This window comes from Choristoneura fumiferana, chromosome 5 (genome assembly GCF_025370935.1).
Source record: "Choristoneura fumiferana chromosome 5, NRCan_CFum_1, whole genome shotgun sequence".
Lineage (NCBI taxonomy): Eukaryota > Metazoa > Arthropoda > Insecta > Lepidoptera > Tortricidae > Choristoneura > Choristoneura fumiferana.
In genome coordinates this window covers 9,704,356-9,722,113 of record NC_133476.1, presented here as the reverse complement: position 1 = coordinate 9,722,113, position 17,758 = coordinate 9,704,356, and the positions used below count along the sequence as shown (strand labels likewise).

General features: G+C 38.2%; 2 protein-coding genes across 2 annotated transcripts in view; both read right to left on the bottom strand.

Annotated features, from left to right (window-relative positions):
* Positions 1–17,758, bottom strand: part of LOC141428071 (rotatin-like) — a 51,312-nt gene that overhangs the window by 10,761 nt on the left and 22,793 nt on the right. The window contains 9 exon segments of the mRNA XM_074087807.1: positions 13–191; positions 1,053–1,254; positions 2,248–2,426; positions 3,073–3,336; positions 4,082–4,249; positions 6,199–6,362; positions 6,870–7,092; positions 9,146–9,254; positions 17,119–17,249. Of these exon segments, the coding sequence (XP_073943908.1) occupies positions 13–191; positions 1,053–1,254; positions 2,248–2,426; positions 3,073–3,336; positions 4,082–4,249; positions 6,199–6,362; positions 6,870–7,092; positions 9,146–9,254; positions 17,119–17,249 (1,619 nt within the window).
* Positions 9,565–12,505, bottom strand: LOC141428072 (probable cytochrome P450 6a13). The gene is made up of 2 exons (XM_074087808.1): positions 10,938–12,505; positions 9,565–10,515 (listed from the first exon to the last, which is right to left on the bottom strand). Exons 1-2 carry the CDS (start codon positions 12,247–12,249, stop codon positions 10,352–10,354), a joined length of 1,476 nt encoding a protein of 491 aa, XP_073943909.1. The 5' UTR covers positions 12,250–12,505; the 3' UTR covers positions 9,565–10,351.

Genomic DNA, 17,758 nt, shown 5'->3' with positions numbered 1-17,758 from the left:
TATTATGGTCACCTTTATGATGAGCGCGCGGCAGTGGTGGTGGCCGGCAGTATGCCGCAGCACGCGCGCGCATGCCGGCAGCAGAGCGGCGGCGCGCGTCCGTGGCAGCAGCGAAGCCGCCCGCGACAGCAGCGCGCATGTCTCTTGCAGGACGCTGCGGCCCGCCACGCACACGCACATCGCTGACCACGCTGGAGACACAATGCACAGTTGTTACCATTAGTATAAGTTACATCGATGTACTTGCGCAGTGAGCATTTTTGTGGAAGGCGCGAAACCATTTTAGCCAATAAGGCCCTACGCTAGCTGATGCGAGTGCGCGGAGCGGGTGCACGCGGGTATTGGTATAATCCGTCGCACGCGACGCGTGCAGTTAGCGCTGCTCATAGTATTTTTCAATAGGCGCCCACCCGCTCCGTGTCAAATGCATCAGCGTACGCCCTAATAAGGTAGTACGTTAGCGCGGGTAAAATCTTGAGCAACCATTGGTCCAACGTTTGCGCGTCATTATGGTGGCCGCCATTTTGTTCGGTGACGCGCCAAACGTGACCGCGTCAGTCAGTTGTTTACCTGTCATTGCATATTCAAACTTTCACATAACGCAATAAGGTTTTTTTTTATTCGACTGGATGGCAAACGAGCAAGTGGGTTTCCTGATGGTAAGAGATCACTACCGCCCATAAACATCCTACCAACCTAGAGGTCTAAGATGGGATACCTCAAGTAAGGTTCTACCACCTGTTTTAATGCATTGGTGCTTACATTCGGCTAAATCCGGCATTTGTCAACACACACGTATGCCCGGACGAAGATTGCCGATGTAACTTAATTTGTCGTCAGCCTGTAGTGACACTTCAGTATTTTTCAAAAACGATGTACTATCTATAAAACTAACTGAATAGGGTATTAGATAACCCCCGAATTTCCCATGTCCTACACAGGATTATTCCAGTAGTTTGTTGAGTTTAGATTCAAAGTTATTCATCGGAGTTTTTCATTCTAAGTTTAGTCACGTCTTCGACTCTTCTAAACCTAACACTGATGATCACTACCTTTAGGACAGTTGTTGGTGAAGGTGACGAGCAATGTGATGACAGCCTCGCGCAGCTGGTCCGTCAGCATACACCACGGCCACAGCCGGCACAGGCACAGGGCGATGTTGTCGCACGCAAAGCTATCCTTGGCTGCTGGGCACTCCACCATAAGACAGTTGATTACAGTCAGCAGCCAGTATAAGGTGTGCAAAGTCGGGTTCTAAGAGAAGAAACAAAATTAGTAGTCCAGACGGAACGGTTGAACATACGTAATTACACATACATAGAGTAATAAAATTATTACTCTTCCTTTTGGCTTTGCCGTAGTCGGTTAGTAATATTCAGAGTCTGATTCTTTGCAGTGTGTGCACAGTATTTCAGTCCCGAAACGGTGTTTTTGTTTCCATAGATTTTACTAAATTTAGGAAGTCACAGTGAAATGTTCTTTTTGAAGCACAACCTCTGCAATGCACAATGACTTGAGCAATTAGCACGAGCGGTGCTTCGTTAGAGACTGAGCTGGATAAATAAATATGTAACTTTTTAGCCAGATAAACGTCTCGCGCTTTTGACACTTCTGTTTACATAATTGGGCAGTTTCCTGGGTTAAAAAAAATATTAAGGGGCTGTTTCACCATCCATTGATTAGCGTTAACCGACGGTTAAATGTGATGCCGTCTCCATCTATTCGAACAAAACAAATAGAGACGGCATCACACCTAACCGCCAGTTAACACTAATCAATATATGGTGAAACAGCCCCTAAGTATTCTATTTAATCGGTCGGTTAGATCATCAGAAAATATTTTTACACGTCCTTTTTCTTTTGTCAATCAAACAAAAAATAATAAAGATGAAGGGCGTCAAAGTTGGAGCGGGGGCCGTGACGTCACGCCGTACTAAAAAAGTGACGTACGCGGAACTTTAGCTGACTATATTTCTGAAGACTATAATAGTTTCTGATAAATTGGTAATCTATGATGGACTAATGAGGGCTAAAAGACAGGCGAAATATCGCTAGATGGCATTAGTATCGTGAGCTCCGTTTGACGTTATGGTCTTGCTTGCAATTGGATAATTACTATATAAGCGATATTTCGCCTGTCTTTTAACCCTCATTAGTATTTTTTTAAGGAAACTACCCCATTAATATAATTTTGTTACGGCACAGAGGATTCCCTTAGTTATTCTACTATATCAATCCCATACTCACATTGTGAGCATTCCTTATGACTTCAACAGGCTGTCCAACCAGGGACAGTCGGTCGCGCACAGCCTGTAACGTAGCAAGTAACGCGCGCGGGAACTGTCGGTGCGCGCAGTACAGTCGGCCGCGCGCGCTCACCGACACCACGGAAGACAGGCAAGCGCACAGTTCGCACCAACGTGTGCCTATCAAACATGAAAGTTGGAAATAAGGTTTGCAAATTGAATTCAACCGACGTACTAAAGCAGCGTTTCCACCATAAATGTGCGAGGATATGTTGCGAGGGATGTGTTTTTCATGAACCAATAGAAACGCTTCATTTACACATCCTCGCACAGCACGTCTCTGGTGGAAACAGCTGAGCGGAGCGAGGCGAGGTAAATGAAGCGTTTCTATTGGTTAATGAAAAACATATTCCTCGCACACATCCTCGTTCATCTCTGGTGGAAACGCTGCTTAAGAGAGATCTCCATGCGGAGTAACTTCAAAATCAAAATGTAAGAAAGAAAAAAAAATATTCGTGACATTTTTGTAAAAAGGAAAAGAAAAACGGCAACACATATATTGTCACGAAATGGTTCCAACTCAACATGTTATCAACTTTGCAGCCGACGCTGATGATGGTTGATTGATTGATAGATGGTTAGCTGATGGAATCATTTCACCATGGTTGAAACCATTTTTGAAATGAAAAAATAAAAAAAAACGGAAAATTACGATATAATTTCTCCTGACATAACAAGATAGTTGAAACAGCAAAAAAATAATTCCAAAACGCGGCTCTAAAAAAAAAGGCATCACTTAATTTACTGAATCCAACTGCGTACTTACTTTGACCAGCCTCCTGCAAGTTTCCCTGTTGCGACATATCCTGGAACAACTGCATCAGCATTTTACACAGCTCTTCCACCAAATACTCCGGCTGGCAGTCGCTATCCTTGTCACACGCCTCACCCTCATCATCTCCAAAATAGGGTGATTTTAGATTGTCTAGATACTCGATACAGGATTCATCTTTTGTTTTATCTGGATGTTTTCTGTCTGTAGCCGATTGTGCTAATTGAGTGAGGCAGAAAATGCCTGCGTCTTGAAATGCTAGAAAGAATAGAAAAGTATGCTAAAATACTTTTTTGGAGTGATTAAGTTCTATTCCAAATCTAAATTTCAAGTATATATTATTTAATAAATTAAATGGATACACTTGATTTGCTCCTTCGTAAAATCGTAAAATAGCCGCGGCGCTTACGTTTTCATTTATTTGTAGTCATTCTGTTAATTTTATCGCCTTCTCTCCACTTGGAAAATTTAAATAACAATATACAACGCAAACGCAACTAAGTCCACTCAGCTCACCTCTATACTTTTTATTATTTCGCCAATGGACGAAACCGTAAATAAGTTTTTGGTAAAAAAATCATTTTCACTTTTTGTTGACTGTACTTGTATTGTTACCCAAACTACATTTGCATACCAAATGTTAAGTCGATGCCATTAATTAACCGTTGAAGAGTTCCGTCCAGTGGAGTCGATCCTAGCCGGCCTACCAGGATGTCACTACCAGATTATTGTATTGGGACGCAATTTACATAAGTTAGTATACCAAATTTCAAGTCAATCCAACTACTAGAAGTTGATTGAATTTTACTTGCAAGATTTGATTACAGACAGACAGACAGACAACGGGACAGGTGAAACTAAATAAAAGCTTGTAAAAATACTAAGAATTATCACTTCACCCACTAGGATCTATCCCCATGCTATCCCAGCTCGCCGGTTTATTGTTTCTCTATGCAACGACCTTAGTTCAAAAACTGTTAATATACTTATAGAATTGTGTTACCTGATGTATCACTCTCCAAACATTGCAGTAGCAAAGAAAAAAATGGCCCAGCAGGTTTTTCTCGGAGCTGCCTCCACACACTGTCAGCGGCTGATCGATCTGAGAGCAAAGAGCCCATAAGGAATAAGGCCTGCGTGCGAGCAGACAAGGCGTCGGGGCTCCATTCGTCTGAAAATATGAAAAATAATAGTCAAATTATCGCATTCAATACTTATTTACTAGGCGCAATATGGTGAAGTGGTTCTGGGCCTTCGACACTAGACTGTGCCTTACGATCTTGAGCAAAATCTTGCCAGCCATCGACACCAAGACCCAAAAGAACTTTCGGGACCATGTCCCTCTAGAGGTACGAGTATCTGGTACGACCAATTGGTCTACGCACACTCGGTCATCCCAAGTACGCTTTTTTCACGGGTCGTTTCTCACGCAATCTCTGCACATGTTAAAACCATTCGCAGTCTGTATGCTTTGGTCTCTGCAGTAACATTCTCAGAGAGAAGACGGAAGCCAGATGGTAAAAATGTCAAAGCCCGATGTTACCTATTAAAAAGACCAAATCATCTCAAGTTTGGGCACAGACATTAAGTCCAATCTCTTGTCAAAAACTAGGGATATGTAATGTATGTATACTAACTGCCCTTTTCAGCTCCTCGGATATTGGTATATTCTAAAAAAAAAAGCATCACTGTGACATTTTACTACTATAGTCACTATGACATTGCAAACCGATGAAATTGATGATGTTACTTTTAAATTTATTGCAAGTTTTTGATAACATTGATAAAATGCCTATGGAATAACCTCATGGTGACAGTGACGTCAGACATTTATATGTGTCATATGACACATGCCAATGACGATATTTTACTTATAGAACTTACTTCAGGTAAGCAGGCTGAAAGGTAAGTGAACGTACTACACACATATGGATGACACAATGAAAAGCTTAATTACTGCAATTGTTACTTTGTTTATTTGCCTTGTTTTATGTATTTAACGCTTTTAACAAGTGTCATTAAATTCTGTCTTCGTTAACCTAATAAATAGGAAACACATAAAAAGAAGATGCGTTCAGAGCAAGTTCCGTTTGGTTTGGCTCCCGGTGCTAAGGAGGAAGACGACATAGTTTAAGGAAACAGGAGGCGATCTTAGTTCAAATAGATACCACATTCAAGGTAATAAAAAGTTTAGACTCTACTAAGGTGCGGGTACGGCGAGGGCATAAAATAGACGTCAAAAAAATCTTATTGCTACCTGTCTACTAGCTACCTTCGTATCGTGTCTTGTAAGTAGCATCAAATAGATGTAACAATAATAAGAGAGCACTTATCAGAACCAGATTATCTGTCCCTTATCTCATTCAAATAATTCACGATCTTAAAACATGTCTTTATCACGGTGGTCTTTTAAAATAATCGCTGAAGAATGTTACCGATAACACCAATGTTTTAATTTAAACATTATATGCGACTACGATTCAGAACAATCTCGTATATTAGTCACCAATAGAAATGAGTTTAGAAAACTTATAAGAAATTAAGTTTACAAGATATCGCATATCATGATGTGACGTGATATGATAAATTCCCAAACAATTTAAAGTGTGTGAACTCGTAATGTTTGAACAGAAATTTATTTTCCTGTGGAAATATTTTAAGTAAAAAAAAATCCAAGGTACAGGAAAAGGGTACCATACCGGGATCATTATTCGAGCGTTTGTTTATAAAAAAATGTAGAACTAATTAATAAATTATAATGCATTCAATGCAAGTTGCAAAACTAAAAATTTAATAACTAATACGTCATTATATGTACATAAGCCTGGAAACTTCATGATTATACAATTGTATAAAAATTTTAATCAGCCTTTCAAACGAATAACTGGAATATAAATGTAACGCGAAACAAAAATGTTAATTAATTCATTACAGCTAGCATAGTCATTATAATTGACTTATATTTAGTTCCGCAGCTCAGTCTGTAACCATTTCTCAAAAAAACCATGCGCCATACTTTGCTAAAATTATAAAAACAAAAAAACAACACCGACTATGGAAGAAAATAACATTATAACATTTATATTTACGATATTATAAGTTCTGTGGTTGTAGACTTACCATCTTCCACAGGCGTGAGTGTCAGCAACAAATTGTGCAAGCAGTCCTTTGTAGCGGATAACCCTGCGCGCACGCATCGGTGCGGCACTGCGGCGACGAGCGCGCGGCACGCCGCGGCACGCACGCGGCAGTTGTCCGACCCGCTGTTCGACCAGGAGGCGCACCTGAAATATTAGACAGTAAAGTTGCACAAATAAATACCGAAAAAATACCCTGGAAGTATGTAATGAGTTATCAGAATGGTTTGTATAACCTTCGATTACCAACTAGATATGATGGCTGGACCCAAGGCCGTGGTTTATTTATTTTCTGTGTAGTCTTAATTCTAGCAAACAATACACGAATAACAATCCTCAAGGAAACTGACATAGATACGAGCCAGACTACCTAAAGTCCATTATAGCACGATTCCACCGCCTCAATTAAGGATAGCTATTATATATCAACACAGCAAAGAACATCCGTATATAATCAGACATAGTTTGAATTTATTATTCAAAAACACGGCAAATTACCGAATCAATAAGTTATCACACCAAATTTCAGTGTCGCTGACTCGCTCGCTGAATGCCAGTTTTGACGCGGCGGCTCGTGACAATAGACTAACGCCAATCAGCCACTAATAGGTCAATTGACTCGTGATATTTATGTACTAATTATTATTTCAATACCTGAACAGTAGCCTATAGAGTCCCTGTTCATTCCAGGCAGGCACCGGGCAGCGTTTAAAAGCAGCAACATTGTGTAGCACATCAGCGATGGCAGTGACCAGTGCCGCGGTCGGCGCGCGTGCGCGGACGCCGGCCGACGGCGCAATTCGTACGTCGCCGCATTTCTCTGCGCGCACCTCAAGTTCAGACCGACGTTCGAGTATGGACGGCGGGATGTTCGGTTCTAGAATAGTTTTAATTAACAAATATATGAAGTGAAGCTCAATAAAGCCGTCTATAAAAAAATAGTCTTTTGTGAGAGATGTAACTCGACAGTTTTGGCATTTTTAAATAGGGAATTTGTCACTACCAATCCATTGGCGTGCTCTTTATGGGCTGTCAAAGAGCGATTGGTTCGCAGATTTTATTTTGTAATAGGTGGTAATAGTGAGCTGTGACGTCATTTTGACGATTCAATCGAATTAATAATAATTATTAAATTTAAAAACAATTGAATAATATAATAATATTAATATTAAGTAATTGTTTTTTAGTGTTATTTATTATTATTTAATTAATTTTGAAATAATTGAGAACATTTATATAGGTTTAAGTTGTCTTTTATTGTATTTTATTAATTTTGACATTTTATAATGACTTATTAATGTTCTACAATTATTTTACTTACATCTTACCACATTTCATAATAAATATATATTCCTATGAGGAAAAGGGCTTATACTTTCTAAAAGGCCGGCAACGGACCAATGACCCTCCTTGAGTAGTCGGTACTCATGGCCAGTGGTGATCATTTTCGATCAGATAACCCTCAAATGTTCAATGAATAAAGAAATTTAAGTAAGTTGAGATAATTCCGATGATTATGATAAATAATAAATAACATACTTAACTGGTGGCTCTCGTCTAGGTCTTAAGTTCAAAGTATAGTATTCACACAACATCCGTTAAGAAAAAGTCAGGAGTCGGAGAATGTTAAATAAAGTAACCTGTACAAAGCAACTAAGTGGCTTTAAATTAAAATGTAAGTATGAACTAATTAATTGCTGTCTAGGTAGATTAGTTAGACCTGCCTATTTTAAATTGAAGTCATTAGGTACTAGTAGTTCAGACACACACAGTTCAGGTGAACCACAAAATGAAACCATATATTTCTATTCAATCACAATAGGCATTATAACACTACTAAAACTGACACATAGATGTTATATTACGCAAAAGATGACGAAAGAATAACGCTCATTGCTCACATACAATGTAACTACAGTACCCCTGGTGTTGCAGATGTTTATGGGCGGTGGTTATCTCTTACCATCAGGAGACCCACTTGCTCGTTTGCCATCCAGTCGAATAAAAAAAAAACTGTTACACATCCGAGTAAATTTAACGTAACAATATATTCTTTTAAAATTATACTAGCAACTGAAATGAAATTGAGATTTTAAAGCCAATTTAATTAAAAAGGTAGAAATTTCCTGGAAGGCCTGGTTTCCTGGTTGCCTGGAAGAGATCGCTCTTAAGCGATAAGGCCGCCTATTGCTTACCTTGTAATTTATTGTCTGTGTATCTGTTTTCTGTATCGCTTACTATTTCTGGTGTACAATAAGAGTCTTTGTATTGTATTGTATTGTAAATTTCTTAATTGATTGGAACTTATGTTTTTTTCTGAGCAATGAAGCTATTTCGACAATTGTTCTATTTACTCTTTATCAAGACGCGATAGTGAGATCCACGAGAAAGTGCTGATAGTTCTTAAATTAGACTAGATTATTATGGTGAAAGTTACTAAATTACTCGATTATTGTTATTCGATTCTTGAGACTGGTATTGGAAAACAGAAAACATTATACGTCCTCAAAAATAATTTCTTTGTAACCACACCTACTAATCTACGTTGAAGAGTGTTATCGATCGGTAGGGATACCTCAATTGATTGTTCTTATGCAACTGTCTATCGACAAGGTAGAACCACGATCAATAAGTACAGGACATAATGTGACTATTTACTCGATATGGGACATTCTATGATGAAAATATATCTAGTAAATATAAAAGATAGAAGTGTTATTTTAAAATGGTTACTTTGGAGTGTAAGACTGTTATAGTATGAAATAAAGTAGGTAAAGTCTTTATCATTGCAATCAAATATAGATCTACAGATTATGTCACATGTCATAAAAACCGATACCTATCAAATTTAATCTTATTTTTTATTTGCGTGTCGGATAAGAGATATAATGCAGCCCCCGAATTGATATTGCACTAAATTAGGTACTTACCAAAACAATTATTGCTCACTTTTTCATTGCAAAAGTCCACTAAAATTTCGATGCAGGTCTCTAAAAAGTTATTTTCTTGTAGCTTATCTATGATTTCACGCTCCAACACCTGCAAATCACAAGAAAACAACATTAAACAAAAAATATACATAGCATAGTGTACATACAAATAAAAGAATATTATACCTTTATCAGTGGCCATTAATTTGTTTGTTTGTTTACACTCTTTATTGTGCAAAAAGGTTACAAAAAAGTGTTAAGTACAAAGGGGGACTTATCCCTGAAGGGATCAATGCCACTCAACCTTTGAGTGGTAGAAAAGAGAGAGTGTGGTTATTTGATCTAAAAACAGTTCATATCAAAACGTTTGTTTTGTAAATAGGTCACAAAGGGCTTTTATAAATGTATATTTTTAATATTAAAAAAAACACGTTTTTTTATTAATTTTAATAAAATTGAGATTAACAACATTGAATAAATATATCGAATTAACTACACTACATCCAATCTAAATATAAAATCTAAGAGTTCAGGCTTACAATATTTCTAGTAACAGTTAAGTACAAAACGCTCAAAACAAAATACACATATCAAGTGGTAAGCTGAGTAGAGTATCAATATTCCAGAATAATCTACGATAGCTTTTTTGATAATCAACTTTGTTTATAACACAAAGAAAGTCAATTTCTTCGTATTTCTCACACAGCACTATGTTGAAATAGCAAAATATCATTCAATCATAAATCATAACCCATTGTGCAAATAAATAAACTATGACTATGACCCAATGTTAACGAGTCTTAAACTAAATCTAGTTTATAAATAAACTTGAAAACGACGACATTAATCAACGATATATTTTTTTTTAGTTCCCTTTATTCCTAAATATGAAATACTTAAATAAGTACATGATCATTAAAATCATAACTACAGATGAAAATAATGTCCGCGGGTAATCGCAGTCTATAAAAAGCACTGCACTCGCATACAGAAAGCTATTTATACAAAGGTAGGCATTGTTATTCATTGCTCAGAACGAGATTCATGACGCGGCCCTTTTTGCACTCGCAGAACAGGGCTGAATGATTCATGTTAACTATCTCGTTTAATGGTCGGGTAAAACCGTAGTGTACTCTGTTAAGGAAAAGACTATATCCCAAGATAACAAAATAGAACACTACATGCATCAGACTTTTGACGTATCTATTATAAAGCCTTAAATCTTAGATGTATCCCGCCCTTGTTTTTCAGCATGACGCTTCTTGGATCATATTCAATTTGCGGTGTTGTTAATGCGCAGGGTTCGACTTCCATTTTGCTGAGCATGGCCGCTAGACCAGCCACCACTGTCAGCTGGGCAAAGCGACCGCCTGAAATACACAAACGAGTTAAAAAAATACTGTTAAGTCAACATACTAAAATTTACGTGAGCCAAGTGCAAGAGAATTATTTTATTGCGTTAAAAATTTCTCACGACGATCTAATTAGTCGCGCACATAGTTTGAAACATAAGTTATTTAATACTGCGTCAATAATTCGTTCATAATTTCATTGCATACATAAGTCATTTAATAGTAAGACTAGTTAATTTAAAAATATTGACCAACGTTACCACGGTTCCCACAATGTTTATTGTACAATTGTTGAATCATTTTTGCAAACAATGGTAACAATGTAACATTATTTTTAAAATATCTGTAGAACAATATTTCGAACAAAGGATGTTTAGAAGAAAATTAAATCTATGTCACAACTATGCGGTTTGCATTGTTCTTGAGATTAAGTATATTACCTGGACAACTCCGGGGACCTTCACCGAATGCAATGAACCCTGGCGGATGAGCGCCGTCTTTGAATCTATCAGGATCGAACTTTTCGGGGTCCGGAAAGTAACGTGGGTCTCGTTGGATGCACTGGAGCGGTAATAGGACTGGATCTTTAGGTTTTAGCTTCAAGTCTGTGCCGGAGAGGACGCACGGCGCCGTGCAGAGGCGAGTCGTGAAGGGCGTTGGCGGATGCAATCGCAGGGTCTCCATACAAACCTGGCTCGTCAGTTTCATGCTACAAACAGAATCATAATTCAAGCCACCGTGCCGATCCATACACTCTAATATATCTGCTCTTACCAGATCTTGCACTTCCTTGTGTTTAGCTAATTCGTACAAGCAAAATGACATAGTAGTGGACGAAGTCTCCAACCCCGCCAGCATAAAAATAAACGAATTAGATGTTATCAGTGCATCGGTCATGGCGAAATCCGTTTCAGTCTTTTGAACATTCAACATCAACTGTAGAAAATCGTGCCTTTCGACACCTGTAGTGCGTCTTACTTCGAGAACCTGGCTTATTGTGGACGTGAAAAATGCTTCAACGTCCGGAGAATAACTTCTCAAATTCAACCACTTGAAGATTCTAGGTGAAAAAGTACGTAGATATCGTTTCCATAAGGTAACTCGGTCAATTTTGAACATTCGTCTAGACATTTTCAGGAAAGGAGAATTGGGATCTTTCATCGACCCGGGGTCGACACCGAAAGCACAGCTGCCAATGACGTCCGTTGTGTACCGACACATGACATCGGGAACGTCGATGTCGCCCAACGATGCCATCAGGGTGTCCCTGAGAGTAAAAGCGCACTCGGCTATCAGTGGGAACATCGCCTTCATCTTAGCCGAGGAAAACGTCGGAGTGACGATATGCCGCATCGTCTTCCACTCTGCGCCGCTCATGTTTGCCAGATTTCTCAGCAAAGGCTCGCGCTGCGTATCCGTCGACACAGATATGCGGTCACTGAACGCAGAGAAATCCTTTGAAAATATATTCTTTATGATATCCAAATCAAGCACCATAAGCGTCGGCCTGCGAGCTTGAAATATTCCCACATACTTTTCGTGCTTGAAACTATGATAAAAATATTGTAGCATTTTTGCATAGCTTAGTCTCATCGTTAGAGTCGCTCCAAAGTTTCCGAATATGGGGCACGGCTCCCGGTAGGGCACTTTCTTAGAGTGCCAGTATTTTCTTCCTTTCGACGCATAATGAAAAACGGCAAGTAAAGCTATGAGTGAGAGTATAATCACTAAAAGAATAACACTGATCCACATTTTTCACTGGTTTTAATGTATAGTTTTAAATTATCATAAATGTTAGATTAATTGTTTGCAGATGTTCTATTGCGTGTTTCGCATGCCGGCGTTTGGAGTGTGAGTAAACAAATGGTGCGTGAGGCGGCGTGAGTCGCGGCGCGGCCTGCGCTGGAGTGCGGGCCGGCGCGGCGCGCGGTCAGATAAGCCCCACGCGCCCGCGGCACCCGCGCCCGCGCCGCCCCAAGGCCGCCTCTGTTGACGTACCTCACCCGTGACTCGCATTTACTCAACACTCCACTACGCTGACCATTGTATTCCGTATACTAAATCAATCACGAACGCAGTATGCATACTTTTGACGGTAAGCAAACGCACTGTGACGGCGATCTCGCCAAAAATACTGCACGATATGTACGCGTTAGCAATAATAAATGCTTACGTGTTTATTATTAGCGAATCTATTTGTGCCGCTTATTAGTAACAAAATTGATTACTAAGTAGCAATGTTTAACACAGCACTTAAGTGCTGTGATTTAAGTTGATGGTAATGCGCTAGGCTAGAATAAAAATAAAGTAATCTAAAACCAAATAGTTTATCTGCGCCTCAGCTGTGAACAGCGCTCTAGCAACATCCCTGCAGCACGCAAGAATGGTGCTCTTACTTTGGCGCTACACATTGAACATAACATAAGACATTTGGATTATGACAAATACAGACTTCAAACTCGATTTATAAAAAAAAACCTAGTGAGGTGTGAAAATTGTTCACATTGGCATTGTTTGTAAGTAGGTAGATGCGACCAAGAAATTTCTTTACCACCCTAAGGTTCAACGACCGTTGTACGATTTAAAACATTAAAGGTTTATTTGCTTAGTCGACCTACCTACCTATAGCTATAAATATTTAAAAAAAACAGTTTTGCATACATTATTTACATTAAATCAATAATACAACCAACATAAAATTACAGTATCACGAAGAATAATTTCTTAACAAAAGCCAACATCAATCTCAACACCAGCAATCCAGCAATTTTGATTTTATTAAGTAATAGTTTCTGAACAAAGGCCCAGGACAATTTAATTTCATTTTATCACAACTCCAATCGCTTTTCTCAACGGAAAGTTAAATACTTAAAGCAAGACAAATTAAAAATGAAATTTATTTCCATATGCACGAGACGTGTTTTGCAAACAATGGTCAATATGTTGAGGCTTCAATTACATTTAGTCTCAACAAATGTCTCGCATGTGACCATGCTCGCACTATTCAGAAGTGTCTTGCAAAACAAGCAGTCAATCATAAGAATAACAGGAGGGCTACTACGAAATTCGAAAATCGAAGTTCGTATCGTAACGTCCCTCTTGCTCTCGTATTAAATAATATTAGCGCCAGCGGGACGGCAAGATACGAAGTTCGAATTTTGAACTTCGTAGTATAGAGCCAGATTCGTAACGACGCGAGCATCACTTCGTTGGTGGTCTTCCATTCGTCATTATTTAATGGCTTCTCTACGCGGCGGCCATTCGTTGACAATTGCACATTAACTGCCTGCTAACCGTCGGTCTAATGATCCAACGCGGTAGGTAATCCGGGCGCCATGAGATAATCATCGGAAGTATGCGCTTTCGGGCACTTCTCAAAAAAAGTTTACGCGAATACAACTTTGGTATAAAGTATTATATGAAAGGAAACTGATTAGTTTTACCTTTTTCAAAGTAAATTTAGAATTTTTTAGTTTACTAGTTTTCTTTAAATTTCAGCTTTCATCAGTGATGGAACGGTAATGTCTTTATGGATATAATAATATATTTTTAATAATACCTATCTATTCGAACCACTCAAAAATGTGTTACTACGAGTCCGGCCTTATTACGTTGGAATAAAAGTCTGTGGTAGGTACATATTTTTGAAGGGTTACTAAGTCCATATTTTTTGCACTCGACTGTTTTATTTTTTCTTTTATAATATCCTTATTCTTTAAAATGCTAATCAAACAGGTAAAGTTACAAAAGGTACATATGAGCAAATGTATGACTTTCCTTGAAGTGCAAACCAAGTAGAACTAACATAAGGAATGTATGTTTCGCTAAAGTCAATCATAATGTAAATGGGTTTTCAGATAGCAAGAACCATTAAACATAAGTACTTAGGTACGTAAATGTAAGTAATTTATTCACTATCGTTTTCAATGCAGTGATTACATGTAGTTTATTTATGTAAACATATATTGAGGATTGCGCGGAGAGAAAATTTAACAATAGACTATCAATAAATGATATTTCTCACTAATACACACAAAACAACACGCTTATATTCCCAAATGGGGTAGGCAGAGCACACGAAACGTTACCGCTTCGGAGCCACTTTTAGCAATTTTAGGTTTAGTTTGACAAAAAAAGGTAGGTACAATAGTGACAGGTTGTTAGCCTGTCGCCTACGGTATACCTTAACCTATATCCTTTGTCGCCTCTTACGACATCCACGGAAGAAATGGAGAGGTTCTTACCCGACACCACACGGGGACTAATACACCGGACTTTCAATTAAGTTGTGCCTACTATTAAATCTTTAAAAACTAAATACAATCGTTGTAAGGTTATCGAGCGGCATAAATCAACAATAATCATAAAAAAGGTTAATTAAATAAATCATGACCATCCGATGATCTCATAAATTGAAGCATCGTATACTTCTCAGCATACTTCTACATTATCGCTGGCATAATTTCGCAAAAGTTCTTGGAAGCATTTCGCTATAAGTACAGTCCAAGTGCGAACACTTTAACGTCAGTAATGAAATCAAAAGAAGCTCGGTTCGCAGAATACGGATCCCGTTTAGCTAACCATTCACGTTAATCCACATTCCGATGCACAGATTACTTTTGATAACGGACAGTAATCAGCGGGTGACGAAACACGTCGTAAACATCGATGATTCAATACGGTATTTGACTATTTTTTATATGTATTATAAATTAAAACTTTACAATGCCTGTTATCGAATAGAGAAACAAATTTTAAGCTACCTTTACAAATAACAAAGTTATAAAGGTTTGAAATCCAAGATTAGACAGAGAAAGACATACTGGCATGTGACGTCACACGCTAGTAGCGCCATACTTGCTGCATAGAGAAAAGCGTTTGAGAAAGAGACAGGTATATAGATTTTTCAAAAAATCACTATAAATCCAATTTTCAACTGATTTATGTTTTCTCTTCGCTAAACACTTTCTGTGCACCTATATTTTCATAATAATATATAAGACATGGCAAATTCAGGAGTTGTCAAATACCGTATTAAGTGGCCACTTAAATAGATACACGTTAATTTGATAAAGTATTCTACATCAAGAACGGGCTCGAGACAAGTAGGTAGCTAACACAAGTAAATTAATATATATGCATTACAACGTGATATTGTAATGATTTCACTGAATCCATATAACAAGTTCATCATTCATGGCACGTGGGCAGACAAAAGAAACAATAGTTAATAGTATTGTGACATTACCTGCAAAACATTATCAATTTAAAATAAGTTAAGTACTACCGTTCCGTTCCAAAGATATAAGTGTGACGCTTTTTATGTGATTGATAAACTACGGTGAATTAAAATAAAAGTCAGGCTTTGAAATGTATTTCGGAAGGGCCCCCTCATTCGTTACCGACGAATGACGGGGCATTTCATAGATCGTTCCCCCTAGTGAATATTCCCATAACAAATATGATTGATTGACAATGAGTCGAAGGTCAATAACCGCATACAAACAAAAATGCTCTACTTTTATGAATATTATGTAGATGCAAGAAACATTCGAGATAACCCAGACTACGAGACAGAAGTAAGTTAATCTAGCCGTCGCGTTAGGAAAAACATGCCAAAAACGGCAAAAAAGATGGGATTTCCGATAGGTACATCTATTTTTCGCAATCATACAAGTTGCGGGCTTTAGGGTATTTATCATGCAAGTTTACATTTTTAATACACTCAAAAGTAAAATGCCAATAGTTTATTATGTTAAGATACAGTAAAGTGGATATATTAAACTACCAACGTTTGCAGTTTAAAATCGCCCAGTTCGTGATAGTGTCAATCAATTTGTTTTGCAATTCAGCGTAGCTGCATTTTTTTGTAAGGTTAGTAATAACAACGTAAAATTGAAGTAACATTTACGTAACAAATGTAAAAAAATCGGATTATTAATCTTTTCAATGTTTAGCCTAGGAAAATAATAAAGCTAGTTTGAAACATATTATATCGCCTGCACGCAAGATTAAGGCTACGTTTCCACCAAAGATGTGCGAGTATGTGTTGCGAGGAATGTGTTTCTCATGAACCAATAGAAACGCTTCATATATGTACCTTCGCATAGCACACACACACACACAGCTGAGCAGTGAAAACCGCTGAACGGAGCGAGGTGAGGTAAATTAAGCGTTTCTATTGGTTAACGAAAAATACATTTTTCGCAACACATCCTCGCACACCTCTGGTGGAAACGGCGCCTAACACCTCGTACACATTAGGCATTTTGAAGTGTTACTGTTAAGCCGAGTTTAGACTTGCAAGAAAAATCGTGCAAGTTGAATTACATTGCGAGGCCGTAAAGCCAACAAGTTTATAGTGGTCAATCGAGCGCCGCAATGTAATGTAACTTGCACGATTTTTCTCGCAAGTCTAAACTCGGCTTTAATACATAATGTGTAGTTATAACAGTATGCGGGACGTGTCGGTTCTTAAAACGCACTTTACCAAAACGTCTAATGTGTACACGACTCTATTGTTAACTGCGTAAAAGCGTGTTTAGATATTATTGATCAAATTTTTGCTCACAAGTTTATGAACTCGACTGTAAATGGGAACATTCCGTAAAGTATACTTACATCGGAATGCGTGCACGGGCGTGCAGCCACGGTGGCCAACAGGGCGGCGGCGGCTGCACGGACAGCGTTAGCTTCGCGCACCGACGATAAAATACCCAAGGCGTACTGAGCCAGCGACTCTGACGGGATTGCTGTTAAACATGAAATATCAAGTAAAAGACCAGGCAAAGAAGCAAGAGTTAAACCAAACATTATCGGATTTGAGCTTACTATCTCTATATTTTATTTTTGTCAACAATTTATCCTCTATAGCTGGCATGTCAAACGAACAGCATGCGACAAAAACTGAGGGCACATCGCTAATTAAAATCAGCGAATAGATTCCATTACAAACTTAGATAATTAGACACAGATCGACTTAATAAAAGCATGTTAAAAATGGCACATTCTATAAAGCTCTATAGGTGTGTTGTTTCATGTTGTACAGACATGAGCTCACATAGATGAGACAGACAACAAAAATTCGCTACAGAGTTTCAAATAACTGTTTCACTTACACATTGATTGAAGTCCGCTGTGCATATTAGTCGTTCGGGTTAGTGCAAATGTTGAAGCACGCATCACGGAATGACAAGAAACTAAGTTCGATTCCAACCTTTACTTTTTTCTATTTTTCTCTTCGTTTCAGAGTTAAAAATAA